The sequence below is a fragment of the Castanea sativa genome, chromosome 1 (assembly GCF_040712315.1).
Source record: "Castanea sativa cultivar Marrone di Chiusa Pesio chromosome 1, ASM4071231v1".
NCBI classification, from domain to species: Eukaryota; Viridiplantae; Streptophyta; class Magnoliopsida; order Fagales; family Fagaceae; genus Castanea; species Castanea sativa.
The window spans coordinates 7,900,698-7,916,913 of record NC_134013.1 but is presented as its reverse complement, the minus strand read 5'-3'; the positions used below and the strand labels follow the sequence as shown (position 1 = coordinate 7,916,913).

Here is a 16,216-nt window from a genome sequence, read left to right as displayed (position 1 = left end):
TTGCAATGCAAGTAGCAATTGAAAAAAAGAAAACGAGAGGGGAGGGGGGGGGGGTGGTCGGGGGTAAATTCGTAATTGAACATACCCCACTATCTCCCATGCCACCAGTCAAACGGTCAACACTGGTAACACAACTTCAAATCCGCTAGTGGTATTTAGGATCATGCCGCAACTTAAGCTACCCACACCAAAACTCCTACCATGTTACGTGTCACCCTCTGATAGGTCCATTCACCCACTCCGGGATTCATAGCAACACACCAATAAACACTACCAGTCACTCTCAACACAAAAACACATTTTAGTACACACACACACACTCACACACTTTCTCTCTCTAACCCCCCAACAAAAAAAAAAAAAACTGTGTTTTTTCTCTCCGAGAAAACCATGAATTTCACTTCAATTTCTCTCTCTTCTGCCTCCAAAACCCACACGTACGAAATGAGCAATGCATGATCTTTCGAATAAATGTAATTTCAGGTTCTGATTCCTCAGTTTCCACCGAGGTTGTTTTTTGTTTCTGTTTTTTTTTTTTTTGTGTGTGTGTGTGTTGGTTGGTTATAACTCGGTGGAACTCTACTTACTGAGTTGGAACGGAAATGCTTGAAGCGGTTGAGAGTTCCGTTAATGGCGGTTTCTCACAGTTACAGAGCTGTGGTGACAGTAGTGAAGAGGAGCTCTCTGTGCTACCACGTCACACCAAGGTGGTTGTTACCGGTAATAACCGTACAAAATCGGTGCTTGTGGGTCTTCAAGGCGTGGTCAAGAAGGCCGTTGGACTTGGCGGGTGGCATTGGCTGGTAATTATCTTTTTCCAATTTGAGGTCTTTAAGGAAATGGGTGAAATGGGTTTTGATGTTTTTCCTGTTGTCTTTGATTAATTTGGGTTGTAATGTGGTTTTGTTGCAATTTTTGACTTTGAATTTTGTGTTTTGGTGGGTTTGGTTGTGAGTGTTTTAAGCAATGTGGGCCAATTTTTGGTTTTTTACAACAGTTTTTTGTCCAACTTTTAATCTATATCAGTTTGAAATTGAATTCGAATCCATTGTTGAGGTATTGGCGCATTAATTTATTGTTCTAGCTTGTTGTCTTGGATAGAAATTTACAAAAATTGGGTTCTTCAATAGCAATTTTGGGTGAATTTAGATCATCTATGGGGATAATAAGTTTCAAATTTGACCTTTTGGATATGGGTTTTGATTGCATGCCTGGTTTTATCAATGGATCTGGTGATTTTGTAGGTTTTTAATAATGTGGATTATAAATTGCCTTATTGGGATTGGTTTGTAATTAATTTGGTTTATTTCTTAGATTTTAGTTTCCAATTTTATATGAGTGCTTTTGGGGTTTTGGTCAGAGAATTGAATTTTTATTTATTTTTTGTTTTTGATTAGCTGTGTGTGTTGCATGTTTTGCTTATGAGGGAGGATCTTTCTCTGAATGTTAGGATTTATTTTTCCTTTTTTGGATACTGGTATACTTTTGCTTGCATGACTGAATTGCTTGAAGTAATTGCATGTTAATCCTTGAGCTGAATTCTCAGTAATTACTAAAATTTAATAATCTAAAGATTTTGTTTCTTAATTATTGTATTAATTTTTTTTATGAAATGTATTCCAGTTATTTCCTTTTTATTTCTATTTTAGTGAATTAAGTGATTTTATAAGTGAAATTATTTTGTGGCTCACTAAAGCTGTATGTTCTTTTGGTCTGGGAATTTTAGCTTAATCTGATTGGAATTAAAAAAAAAAAAAATCTGAATCATTTTGAATTGCCGTTGGCTTTGAATTTTCACTAATTAATTTTATTGTTTCAGGTTGAAAATGAGAAAGTATTTTTTATTGTTGTGATTGAGTTTGTCTCGCAATTCACATGCTATCATTTCCAAAATGGTTAAGCTTTCTGTTCCCTCTTTGATCAATTCCTTTATTATAAGCTCTTACTTTAGCTTCTTGAAGTGTTTCTTAATCCATGTTATCACTTAATTTAAATTTTAAATGAAAAAGCTGTGAAATTAGGTGTGCTTTGTGTGATTGCCAGAATAGAAATTAACTGTTTATATTGATTTGAATTGGAGTTGACTGGTTGTAACGCTTCATATTTTCTGCCTATGTCCTCCTATGTCCTGCGAGTTTTCTGATTTTGGGTTCACTTCCTGTTGTAGAGTATGACATTAGGCACGTTTGTATTGGTCCTGACAATGGTGCTTGATTGTACCATTTGCAGGTTCTCACAAACGGCATAGAAGTAAAGCTTCAGAGGAATGCCCTCAGTGTAATTGAAGCTCCAACTGGTAATGAGGAAGATGATGACCTTGAATTTGAACATGTACCATGGAACGGTTCAGATATGGGTGAGTTTGGTTCTATAGTACAGGTTTTGTTCTGCTGTCACTAAATTTTGGCTACATGACTTGAGAATTCTTTGGAAAGTTACAGTGATTAGGAAAACATAGTTCTTGTAAAACTGTGGTTTTCTTCTGCGTGCATCGATTTGGAATTTGAAGGTTGACTTCTTTTGAATAGAAAAATCTTAGTATAGATTGATAATATGGTGAAGGTATATTTTGCTGGCAGTGCCATCCAGTGGTGACTGCCATTTCTTACTTGGAGGTACATGGCTATGGCTTTTGGGTGGACCCTTTCTACGTAGTTGTTTTCTTTTGCCTCTGTAATTGTGGGTTTGGAATTTTAGAGAAAAGTGATTGAGGTTGTTGCATAGGATCCATTGTGCTTTCAACTTTTACTTTTACTGTTTTTCAAAAGCCCTGTTGTCTTATGTCTTTATCCTTGTATTGGACCCACAACACTTTTTAATCGTGGTTGTGCTGATTCTGGTTTCTCAGCATCGGATGACACTCAAAAGTCCCACAGATCGAGGCATAGAATGCACAAATCATCCGGGTCATCTCATAGGACTATGAGCAGATCCCTCTCTTGTGACTCACAGTCTAAGGGATCTGTTTCCACTCCTCGTGGGTCCACGGTATTTTTCTTTCTACCCTTTACATCTCTTAGTAAGATTTCATAAAAAAAAAAGGGGTGTAAAAAAAAAGTTTGTAGTCTACAGTTGAACTTATTCACTGTTAACTGTTAAGTGTTAAGTTCACTACTGAAACATCTTCTTTGCAGAAGGTTGACTTAAGCAAACTGGAGCTTGCTGCGTTGTGGAGATATTGGCGACACTTTAATCTTGTGAGTTTCTTAGTGGGCGATAGTATATTATCGATCCATTACCACTAGTAAGGCACTCTTTATGTTACTAACATATTGGATTGCTAGGTGGATGCTTTCCCCAACCCATCAAAAGAACAACTTGTAGATGTTGTTCAGAGGCATTTCATGTCACAGGTACTTGCAAAATTGGTTTCTGCCCCCCTTCATTCTGTTTTGTGTGTTCGTGTGCACGTGTTTGTATGCATTGCTTTCATTTTTTTAAATAATGAATAATCAAACAGAGATCAGTAGAGACCTCAGCTCAGGGTGTTGGGATGGTGACTGAAACCTTAGTTGTAAGAATCACTGAAAATGTTTATATGACAATTGCTACTTGATTGTTAAGGATGTTCCCTGAAATTCCAAATAAAACAAGCTTAAGTTTTTCAAATTATGATTTTTATTTTGTAAAAATTTTATTTTCTGTATTTTGTTTGTTGCAATTAAGTTGTTAAGTTCAGCAGCTTTTGTATATTAGAAGCTTTATTCTGTTCTGAAAAAGACACATTTTTCTGTTGGTGAAGCAAATGGACGAGTTGCAGGTCATTGTGGGGTTTGTTCAGGCTGCAAAGAGACTGAAGACTGTGTGCAAATGACATTGAGAGAAATGGAGAGAGCATTGCATTCGGTTGTCTATGCTAACAGATACTGGTATCTAAATGTCCACTTCCCTCTGTAGTGATGTCTATAGCATAATTTATCTGTGGCTTGTCTATGTCTCTCATTTCGGTTAGTAGGCTAGTAATACTCTGTTCGAGTTATAGAGGTTCTTGCTTTTTGATAGTGTAGTTATGTAGATATATGTAAAACTGGTGACCAAACCTCTAAAGAAGTCCATGTGGCTTTCTTTCTGAACTTGGTGAATGTATTGCTGACTTGGGGAAGTGGGTTTTTAAAATGTATATATTTATATACTGTTATTCCTATTTCTTTGCACTGAAAGTTTGCTCACCATTTGCATCCTTTAGAATTAGCTAGGTGATTCATTAGTTAATAAAGCGGTTGTAAAGAACTTACTCCACCATAGCGGGCGCTATACATGGTAATACTTCGTTACTCACGGTGGGGCGCCACTTGGATATATCATCCTTGTTTACTGTTTGCACTGTGTCTTTATTAATGGCTGAGTTATCTGAGTGGTGGGGCTTCACCTGTAGGTCTTAACATTTTCCATGACACATATGGCTCTAGCCTCTATCTAAATTGTGCCATATCCATGGGTCATCATTAGTTGATTACTGCTTTGTTATTGCCAAGTCCCTTAAGTCTCTTTTCAGGCAGTTGCCAAATCATTGGATAATTTTCTAGTCATCTTATTATAATGTGATTTGACCCAATAACCAGATGACATGAACCTAAAATGCCTTTGCTTTGTGTTCAAAACAACCGGGATGGTCCCCGGCCCCCAATTGTTTCGAACACAAATAGTGCAATGTTGGCATCTGATTCATAACTCCTCCTAGAATGTTTGCTGTAGCATGTAGTTATATATTACTTGTCCTGAGATGATCTTTAGTTCAGTTAGCTGTGTGTTTTAATAATCTGTACTATCTGTGTCTGTATTATGCCATAAATGAGCAGCTAACTCTGATGAATAACGTAGTGCACAAGTTATGTTTTTGTGTCTTGTTTATTGCTAGAATAATGCCGTTAGGACTCATGCTAGATGGTCCATGAAAACTTTTACTTTGCTGCGTGTGTAGGCTTCACACCTTTGTTGTTATTGTATTAGAAAGGGTCATAACTGCGGCTGCACATGTTAGACTTTGCTACATCTTTCTTGATCTTTATGAAGAGGAACCGAACCCTCCATTAGGACATGTTGGTCTTTGACCTTGTTTGAAATAAAGAATTTTTTGAAGTAATTGAGATATCATTCCTTTACGACTAACTCAACCTTTGAAAAAAAGCCAATAGCTTGTGGACCACAAAATGGCATTTTCAGCCCTCGTAAGCATAGGATATGGTGAGTGGGATCGAGTGTTAATTTGTGGGTTTCTTTTAGGTGGATGAGTTAATTTTTTGTTCTTTTTCTTTTTTAATGATTAGATAGTTACAGCAGAACAAGAGAACCTTTGATGTCTCATTTGGAAACATCATGAGATGCTAACTGATTGAGCTACATGGCTCTTCGCAGGAGGGAGTAAGGGGAGTAAATTTACCAAGCGGCAAAAAAAAAAAAAAAGCTAAAAGCAATTCTAGTTTTTTTTTTATTTTTTGGAGAAAGAAATACATGCTAGTTGATGGAAGATTATATTGTAGAAATTTTAATGTAATATCTAATTGGTCCGTTTGTGATGAAACATCTTGAGCATTGCCCCTAATCTGCCAGAGCTGTTTATCAAGACTAGTATGGTTAATTGCTGCACCGTGGAAAATAATCAAAATAATCTATTGAGATTAAACTGACATAGTGATTGAGAAAAAAATAATAATTATAAAGGATGGCTACTGCTCACTAGAATATCAAATAAGTACAAGGCATATTGCAAACAATCTGCCACAACCTAAACCAAACTAAGGAGAGTGGAAACCTTTTTTCTGTTTCGACCCAAGGACGAAGAAGAGAAACTTGAGTAAAAGTGAGGGACATAATTTATAAGAAAAGAAATTAACATGAACGTAATTATTATGGATGTATTTGTTATTAACATGACCAGAATTATTATGGATGTATTATTTAGAAACACTAAGAGTAATCATGGAAGATAATTTTTTCTAAATATGAATGTATTTATTTGAAACACGAGTAAATATATATTTACTTTTTTTTTTTATTTTTTAAGAGAGTTTCAACTTATGGTATATGCTTCAAATGATTAAGTTTTTATCATTAGATTAAGACGTCAATTAGTTTTAGGTGTAGGAGATTGAATTCTAAATTTCTTATTTAACCATCAGAGATTATATTAGTTGATAACTGGAACTCACAAGATATATAAACACACACACTTTGGCCATGGATAATTAGACAAATTTTCAAATTTTGACCCCTTTATATTACATCTAATTTTTTTTTTTATTTGAGAATTATTTAAGTCTAAAGATTTGAAATGACATTTTGACAGCGAAATGACATTTTCAAACAAGAGTTATTTAAAAAGTCGCATAATAACTCCATATTAGTAAGTTAGATCTGTCGGAGGGGCAATATATGTCCCATATTTATCATATGGGGCAATATATGTCCACTTAGTATAGTTATCTTGATAATTTATTATGAGAATTGATAACGAATGCCTTTAGGGTATTGGATAAAGAGAAATGATATGTCCACAATATTCTTACAACAAATTCTAAGTGGCAAGATGTTACTGGTTGTTATTGTTGGGGCAAAAAAGTAATTTTAGTGTTAGGTTCAAATTTGAACAAATAACAACTAACCACCTATGATTTGTTGTAAAAATGTTGTGGACGTAGCACCTCTCTTGGTTAAATCCATTTAAAGAAAGTTTTAATAAGAAAAGAAAAGAAAAAAAAAACAATTAATGTTTTGACTATTTTTCATTTCTCATAAAAGTAGTGTCAAAACTTTTTTAAAATAGATTGTTAACCAATACTCTAAAAGCACTCGTTTGCATAACTTATTTATTATTATTTATTTCAAGTTGTTCTAAGAAATAAGAACCAGAATTTATTTGAGGATCTTCTTAGGGCTACTTTGGTTGGCATGGTGCTGACAAAAATGGTGGCTGTGTTAAGGAGAACACAAAGAGGGAGAGTTTCTATTTTTGGTTTCTTTCAATTAAAAACAGAAAGAAAACTTTACATGGATAAGCTATATCATCAAAAATTACCATATGATAAGCGATTGTTTAATTGGATTTTGTTAATTTGTGAGGTTTAGAGGGAGTCCATAGTGTTTGTTCGTGTTCAGAAATTTCCATCAATACACACACACACACACACATATATATATTGGTAAAAATGTTATAAATGATTTGAAAACAATGGTTAAAAAATTTTCGTGAAAACACGGATTTAAAGTATTTATAACCTAAAGAATGTTTAGTACCAAGTCTTTAGTAACATATTTTAAAAAGTGAAAAAACACAATTGAGTGTTTGGTATGAGCATGTGTTTTAAGTGTTGTTAACATCATTTGGGTCCTACGATTTTCAAAATCATTTTAATATTGTCACTCAAAACTGTTATTCAAAAACTGAAAACTGCTTCAAATGAGTTTTCAAAATACAATATTTAAACACAATTGAAAACTGCTTCAAATGAGTTTTCAAAATACAATATTTAAACACTTTAAAATGAAAACTGTGACTCAAACATTTCTACCAAAAACATTTCTTTTTGGAGTCCATAATTTTTAGTATTTAAATACTGTAACCTTTTGTTTAAATTCAGTGTTTAAACTCACGTGCCAAACATGTCCTAACCTTTTCTATTGTTTTAATTTTTGTGTTTGTGGGTTTTTTATTTTTTTATAACGTTATTAATAAAAAAAGATGTTTGAATGTTGAGAAATTTTACTTTATAAAGTTCCCTGAAAATCAGCGACTCAGTTCAAATGGGACCCAGTTACCTTATCCATCTGAACCATTGTTTTGTCCACAATTCACCTGATGGGAAAAAAGAAGAAGACGAAAATCAAAGTTGGACAAAAATGAATATGATGGGTTTCCTCCTAGTAGGGTCACGCACACTAAGTTCTCACTTGTCACTTTGTCAAAGTCCAAAGGAAAATTGACAGCGTGTTTGGATACTGTTTATTTTGTTAAAATTAATAATTTATTGCTGAAAATACTATAGATAAAGAATAAAGATAAAAGTTAGTTGAAATAGTACAATAGACACATGAATAGTAGCAAAAATAAGCTGAATAGTAAAATAATTTTAATTTTTCGTCCCAATCCAAACGCGCACTTAATCCATCATCCCCTAATCTTAGCTCCTAGTCAGATTTGTAGCATTATCAACCATGAAAGATGTAGTACTCCCCCCTTATATCCATTACAAATGTGAGTATGTAGTGGTATAAAATTATATATATATTCAAACTAGAAGAAAACTACAAGGAACAACCAATTTCACCCTTGATAACAAACACAAAACAGGGAGGACAAGTACCCTAATCAAAAGAGCCAAAAACTTTACAATTAAGAGACCATCTAGCTAGCGTGTGGATTTGCTAGTGTGGGAACCCACAAAACATAGAGATTAGAAGAGACAGACAAAACACTTTGCATATCATGAAGGATGAGCCTAGTTCTAGAGACAAATGAAAATTATTGTTGATGGTAAAAATTACACCTTTTCTTTTCTCCCCAAAACGAATTCAAAATTCTTTTTCCACATAAAAACTATTTTTATATTATTTCCCAATGCGAATCCGGATGTTCAATATTTGAATTCCATTTTTTTTTTCTTACTCCAATCTCTCTCCCTATGTTACCCAAAGCAAACAGTTATGAACATCAAACGTCTTTTTGTTGGTGCAAATACAATGATAATGGAAATAACACAAAGAGAAACTGAATAATACTTCTGAATTTTATTAATTTAAAGAGAGAAAAATTACACAACACTATTTGAACTGAGGCGCGGCACTTGCTCTCTTTAAGGAGATTCAAGCTCTTGGTTGGCTAAACTTTGTAACCGGTGCAGACCTTCTCTGATTTGTCTCAACCAGGATACAACAGTCCAACAAGTGTCGTATGGATAGAACAACCTCTGCACAAAGTGTTTAAGCCCAAAGCTCCACCAGAAAGAACACCATTCCTTGCCAAGAACCTCTCTATTTTTTTGTTTTTTTGTTTTTGTAGTGTATGTTGCAGTAACTTGGATTAGGTCTGAATGAGTTTATTTCCATTTTTGACACATCCCCCTTGCACACGTATCTAGCCCAATATCTAAGACAATTTATGTTACCCCATTAATCACCACAATTAAAAAGAACAAAATAGTCTATTTCCTTCCAATGTGAGATTAAACATTTTCACTAACTGCCCATCTTCCATATTCACTCACGTATCTTTACATTTATGTTATAACATTTATTCATTTTAATTATTTAATATTAAAATGCTCCAACACTTTTAAAAGGTCCAATTGGTGTTTGAAAGAAAATTGAATTTATATGTGAGAGAGTATCGTGTCACTATATTCACAAAATACTAAATAATTACTCATACAAAACAGACTAAAATTCTTCTTTTAATGTTATTCTTTTTTCTCTAAATTCAAAGTCACTTTCAATCTGGTTCTATGACTTATATCTCACTCTTGTATTGATAATCTCTGATTGCAGATTAATCTCTTAACTGTTTGTGGAGGCCCATCTCTAAAAAACTAATCAATAATGAAATTATTGCACCAACCATTTGGCTAGGGCAGGAAGAAGAAATAGTGAATCCATGTGTGTAGTAGATTTGTTGACTTCGATGTCCTTGATGCATAATCTGCAATATAGTTCTATATTAAGTGAGAGAATATATTAGAGACAAGAGAGATTGGGTAGAGAGAGAAAGAAAAAAAAATATCCATTTTTAGAGAGACACAGACCCAAAAAAAAAATCCTATGTCCACAATAATTTCACAACATTTTTGCACAAAATCTTAAGTGGTAAGTTGTTACTGACTATTATTAATGGGCAAAAAGGTAATTTTTGTGGTGAGTTTAAATTAGAACCAGTAACAATTTACTATCTAGGATTTGTTGTGAAAATATTGTAGTCGTAACATTTTATTCTATGGGAATGCTACCGGATGCCCTTAGGGAAATGGTAAACAATCCATTTAAAGAAAGTTTTTATGGAAAAAAAAAAAAACAATTAATGTTTTGACAGTTTTTTTTTCATTTTCCATAAAAGTAGTGTCAAAACTTTCCTAAATTAGATTGTTAACCATTGTTTTAAGAGCACCCGTTAGCATGATTCTTATTCTAGTACAATCCCCTAAAAGCTTAATTAATTTGGCCACTAACATTAATTTACCAATTCCCCATAAATCTAATGGTAAAATCATAAATCTTATAAAGTTTTGGGGCCCAATCTTGTAATCAGCTCCAACCCTCTATCATGCCTGTCTTTATTTTGTGCTAATGCCTAATATGATTATAACAACAAAAAGAGAAAATAGTTGGTGGCTTGGTGCTCCATTATGGGCTAAATACATGATGAGCATTGAGCTTGACACTCAATGTCAATGCAAGACTGCAAGTTAAGCAACTATGCCTAACCTTCATCTAGATAAGACTATAAAAAGATCCAAATCAGACCACAAAATGCGGAAGGAAAAGTTCAAATCCAAATTCCCGCCGAAGAAACAGGTAAGAAATTAAGCACAAGCAGCACTATGCACGCCCAAAAAGTTGGAGGTTGGTTCAGTTGCAGAGGCATTGATTACCTACTTCCAGAAAATTTATTTTCTTAGTTGTCCAAACACCGTATATGGGTCCATGTGACTCTGCCTTTTAGTACCAGTGTATTACTTTACAGACTTGTTTAATAAAACCACTTTCTTTCTATTGGCCTATAAATTTGTCTTCAATCTTTACAACAACTACTAAGCCAATCCCTTAAACTAAAGTCATGATTTCCAGTCTAACACAAATGTGGAGTTTGGTACTTCTACTCGTGTTTCTTTTCAACTCATTTAAGCTTCTTTACTCATACCCTTCTCTTTATTACCTCTCTGCTACTCAATCCAAACACCATGGTAGTCATGACTACAGCAATCAAAGGAGTCCACCAATAGCACCACCAATTGTATCACCACCTTCACATCTTGTGCCCCCTAGATTTCCACCACCACCACCATCATCGTTCTACTTCTACTCTCCCCCACCACCATCATCGTTCTACTTCTACTCTCCCCCACCACCATCATCGTTCTACTTCTACTCTCCACCACCACCATCATCGTTCTACTTCTATTCTCCACCACCACCTAGTCCTAGGCCTTCTTGCTCTCCAAAACACTCACAGCCTTCGCATGCACCACCTCCACCAAGGCATCGGCTTTCATGATTGAGTTAACACAGAGAGTAGAGAGTCATTCATGATGTAAAAGTACATGATCAAAGTGATTTTCTTTTCTTTTGCAATCAATAGGCTAGCCGAGGGCTAAAGAATGAGGGGTCTGCAGGTGCACTAGTTTTCAAACCAATTGAACATCAAGCCATTGCTCATGAAAGTTTGAACTCAGGATTTACCTTATATTAAGATGTACTACTTTGGGTGGTTGCCAAAGTGTATCTAATCATCCTTTTTTTTTTTTTTTTTTCGGGAATGAGTATCTAATCATCTAATTGTCCTTGAAATTCCATTGTGTAAATTGTAATTATCTTTCTGATCAAAATAAATAATTGTTTGAATGTGATTTGAGAGTTTGGATAGATATAACACAGTATAAAATTTGGGGCATGAAGCACAGTTTTGAATTCATTTTGGATGAATTATTAAAACAAGATATTTTAGTATCAGTGTATACATGTATACTATTTCAGGAAGAAACAAAATTAAACAAGCCAAATGCTCACAAAATCCCAAACATAATTTTTGTTTTATGGTAGTTTGATCCTTACAAAAGGTAACAAACAATTGAACTATAAGACTCTTGACAAACTTCATACATAATTAAACTAACAAAAAAAACGTTCAATAAAATCTCATAAAAGTGGGAACTAGGAACTTCCTTTAAAAAAAAAAAAAAAGTCATTAAAGCAACATTGGTCTAGAATACATATTTTGCTCGAAACGTCTTTTTTTTTTTTTTTTTGATAGGAAGACAAAATTTTTATTTCAGAAAACAAAGGCAACTCATACATCCTGAGCACACACAAGTGCGATTGGGCTAGGACATTCCTCTAGCCAAGTGACAAAGCCATCAACGTTACATGCGTGTTGTGCCAATATATGGGCTGGGACATTCCCCTGCAGTTTAATATGTGAGAAGGAAAACTTTCTGAAACTTTGGGCTTGTCGAAGTATACCGGTGACGATATTCTGGAATGTTGTAGATGTCAAACTCAGACCATGGAGCGCGTTGTAGATCGCGAGTGAGTCTTCTTCAAATATTGCATCCCTTATTCCTACGTCTACCGCGAAACAGACCCCTGCCTCCATTGCCTTCGCTTCAATCTCCAGTGCGCCTAACGGAACAGCCATCCTCTTGCACATCGCAGCAATCACCTCCCCTGAACTGTCCCTGATGACAACGCCGATACTAGGGATGGCAATTTTACTCCGCCCCACTTGACCCGCCTCATGCGGGTTTTCCCCGCCTCGTAAAGGTGATGGGGCGGGGATGGGGCGAGATTTTAGACCCGCACCACGGGGCGGGGCGGGAATGGGTTTACACTTTTTAGACCCGCTCTGCCCCGCTTCGCCCCATCCCCACTCCACCCCGTGTCAATAAGGATTAAGTTGTAATTTTTTCATACTCTAAAATCTTACTATTTAAACAAAAATATCATTAGTTTATTTTAATTTACCTAACGTGGTTCTACCTCTCTTTTCTCTCAAGCAAAGTTGGAAATAAGGTACCAATTTTAACTCTTTTTTTTGTCTTTTCATTCATGATTCGTATGTCTTTCTCAACTTAGTTTTCATCATTAACATAATATGAGATTTTTGTGTCATACTATGAGATTTTTGTTGTGACATTGTCTTGTTAAACATTTAGATAATATTATTTAGTTTTTGCTAAAAATTAGTTTGATTTGATAGGATAAATTTATTTATAATTTTAAGTATATTTTTAATATTGAAACATGTCATTTTATTTGAAAAAATGGTAATAGTTATACGGAAAATTAACAAGAAATAAAGTTTTATGGTGTAGGGCGGGGTTTCGCGGGTCTTCGCAGGGCCTTAAGGGGCAGGAATAGGGCAAGAAATTTTCCCTGTCATACGGGGCGGGGCGGGGATGGGGCGAGAAAAATCTATACGAGGCGGGGGCGAAGATCCCATCCTTCGGCCCCGCCCTGCCCCGCCCCATTGCCATCTCTAGCCGATACTAGTTTGCTTCCGTTTTGTGAATACCTCGTTGTCGACGTTGACCTTATACCACCCCTGCGCTAGTGGGCTCCACTTCTCTGGCAAAGGCATCCTGTCCTTGGTGGCCTTGGGACTCTCATTTACTCTCTGATGCTCTTCAAGAAGCATTAACGCACTTCGTACAACAACTCTACCTGACCTGCCCTTTCCTCCATGATGTAACTCATTCTGGCTTTTCCATATTCCCCAACAGACCATTACAATCCGCTCCACCAAACCCGGCATAGCTTCACTCCACTTTTGCGCTGTTAAATATTAGCATTGATACACTAGGTTGAATATGCTATTATAGATGCGGAAGCGAAAGTATAAAGTATAGAACACAATAATACACAAGGTTTATGTGGTTCAGCCTAACAGCCTACATCCACGGAGAAAACCCTAAAGGGCTATATCAATAATATATTAGAGTGTAGTACAAATCCTGTGTTACAATGAACCATAACATGTGTATATATAGTAGACTAATAGACTTCTAGTACAAGTAGGAGACTTGGCTTGCACACAAAGTAGAATTAGACTTAGGCTTATACAATGGGCTAATATATCTCTAACACCCCCTCTCAAATTCAAGATGGAAGCTTGATGAAATCTTGAGATTTGATAAGGTTGAGAAGATCCCTTGAATGAAGTTTGGTTCTGTGACGGTGGTTTGAGGAAGGCAATGGTCTTGCAGTGTTGATGCGACTTCTATCGATGACATAACTATACCAGAGAGATTCGACGGCAGCAGTGGGAAGCCAAAGAAGATAAACGCGACAAAGAAACACCGAGGAAGACAAAGATTGCTCTTAATACACCGTAAGGATAGAAAACCATGGCTATAGGAAAGTGGCTCTAATACTATGTTAAATATTAGCATTGATACACCAGGTTGAATATATTATTATAGATGCGGAAACGAAAGTATAAAATATAGAACACAATAACACACAAGGTTTACGTAATTTAGCCTAACAGCCTACATCTACGGAGAAAACCCTAAAGGGCTATATCAATAATATATTAGAGTGTAGTACAAATCCTGTGTTACAATGAACCATAACATGTGTATATATAGTAGACTAAACCCTAGACTAATAGACTTCTAGTACAAGTAGGAGACTTGGCTTGCACAAGTAGAATTAGAATTAGAATTAGATTTAGGCTTATACAATGGGCTAATATATCTCTAACACCCCCTCTCAAATTTAAGATGGAAGCTTGATGAAATCTTGAGATTTGATAAGGTTGAGAAGATCCCTTGAATGAAGTTTGGTTCTGTGACGGTGGTTTGAGGAAGGCAATGGTCTTGCAGTGTTGATGTGACTTCTATCGATGACATAACTATACCGGAGAGATTTGACGGCAGCAGTGGGAAGCCAAAGAAGATGAACGCAGCGAAGAAACACCGAGGAAGACAAAGATTGCTCTTAATACACCGTAAGGATAGAAAACCATGGCTATAGGAAAGTGGCTCTAATACTATGTTAAATATTAGCATTGATACACCAGGTTGAATATATTATTATAGATGCGGAAACGAAAGTATAAAATATAGAACACAATAACATACAAGGTTTACGTAATTCAGCCTAACAGCCTACATCTACGGAGAAAACCCTAAAGGGCTATATCAATAATATATCAGAGTGTAGTACAAATCCTGTGTTACAATGAACCATAACATGTGTATATATAGTAGACTAAACCCTAAACTAATAGACTTCTAGTACAAGTAGGAGACTTGGCTTGCACACAAAGTAGAATTAGGCTTAGGCTTATACAATGGGCTAATATATCTCTAACATGCGCCTTACACATGACCTCCATAAAATCCCATGATGGTCTCACCTCGAAAGGTATAGATATTTTACTAAAAGACCATATTCCTTTGGCGTGTTCATAGAACCAGAATAGGTGGCTGACTGTCTTTGTCTGGGTCCCACAATAATCACAAAAATCATTACACGTGATATTTCTCTTGTGCAAATTTTCTTTTGTTGCCAGAATATTCCTACAAGCTTTCCATGCAAAGTGTTTTACTTTGTTTGGTACGTTCAATCCCCATAAACTCTTCCACGCCTTCCTCACCTTGGATGAACTTGAGCAGCTCGCTCTTCTTCCTTCCAAACCATCATCCATGGCCACCTTGTATGCACTCCTTACCGAGAACCGCCCATTTTTATTCTCCGCCCAAACTATTTTGTCCCGAGCTCCACTGGCACACAACGAATGCTTAAAATCGCCTTAACATCCTCGGGTAAAAAATTCTAACGCACCACATCGACTTTCCATTCCTTGCTCTCAGTATCTATGAGGTCACATACCATTGTTACCTGTGAATTTCCTCTCTCGGGTGTTACAACTTTGTATGTTTTTGGTGTAGGAAGCCATTTATCTCTCCATATTTTGATATTTTCCCCATTACCCACCTGCCACCTCAAACCCCTTCTTACCAGTGCTTGAGCTGCATGAATACTTCTCCAAGCGTATGATGGCTGTCCACCCAATTTTGCATCCACGAAGTCACACCTGGGAAAATATTTTGCTTTGTATACTCGGTAAAACAGTGCGAATGAGTTTGTCTACAACTGCCACCCTTGCTTTGTTAGGAGAGCTAGATTAAACATTTTTAGGTCCCTAAAACCCATCCCACCTCTCTCCTTAGGTAAGCACATCTTCTCCCAGCTCATCCAAGCGAGCTTCTTTTCATCTTTCACCTGTCCCCACCAGAATTGTCGCACCATACTTGTCAGTTCCTCTCACAGTTTATTAGGGAGCTTAAAACAACTCATGGTATATGATGCTCATGCTCAAAACGTCTTAATTTCACCATAATAGATACATTTTGATTGAAATAGTATATGAGATTTAGTACACCGATTTATGTATCGGAATAGAATATTTTTGAAGGAACATAACGAAATTTAAAACATATGAAGTTTGATATTTTAAGATTTTTTATTTGACTATTTTACCCCTCATCTATTTATTTGATAGTTG

At 35.7% G+C, this 16,216-nt stretch overlaps 1 protein-coding gene across 2 annotated transcripts; it reads left to right on the top strand.

Annotated features, from left to right (window-relative positions):
* Positions 1–294: 294 nt before the first annotated feature.
* On the top strand, positions 295–4,144 carry LOC142621547 (uncharacterized). 2 transcript variants are annotated; one of them, XM_075794831.1, is made up of 6 exons: positions 295–803; positions 2,230–2,356; positions 2,849–2,988; positions 3,135–3,197; positions 3,285–3,353; positions 3,743–4,144. In XM_075794831.1, exons 1-6 carry the CDS (start codon positions 603–605, stop codon positions 3,812–3,814), a joined length of 672 nt encoding a protein of 223 aa, XP_075650946.1. In that variant the 5' UTR covers positions 295–602; the 3' UTR covers positions 3,815–4,144. The 2 variants fall into 2 exon arrangements, with proteins under 2 accessions (XP_075650946.1, XP_075650947.1); XM_075794832.1 differs by having other exon boundaries at positions 297–803; positions 3,138–3,197.
* The last annotated feature ends 12,072 nt before the right edge of the window (positions 4,145–16,216 follow it).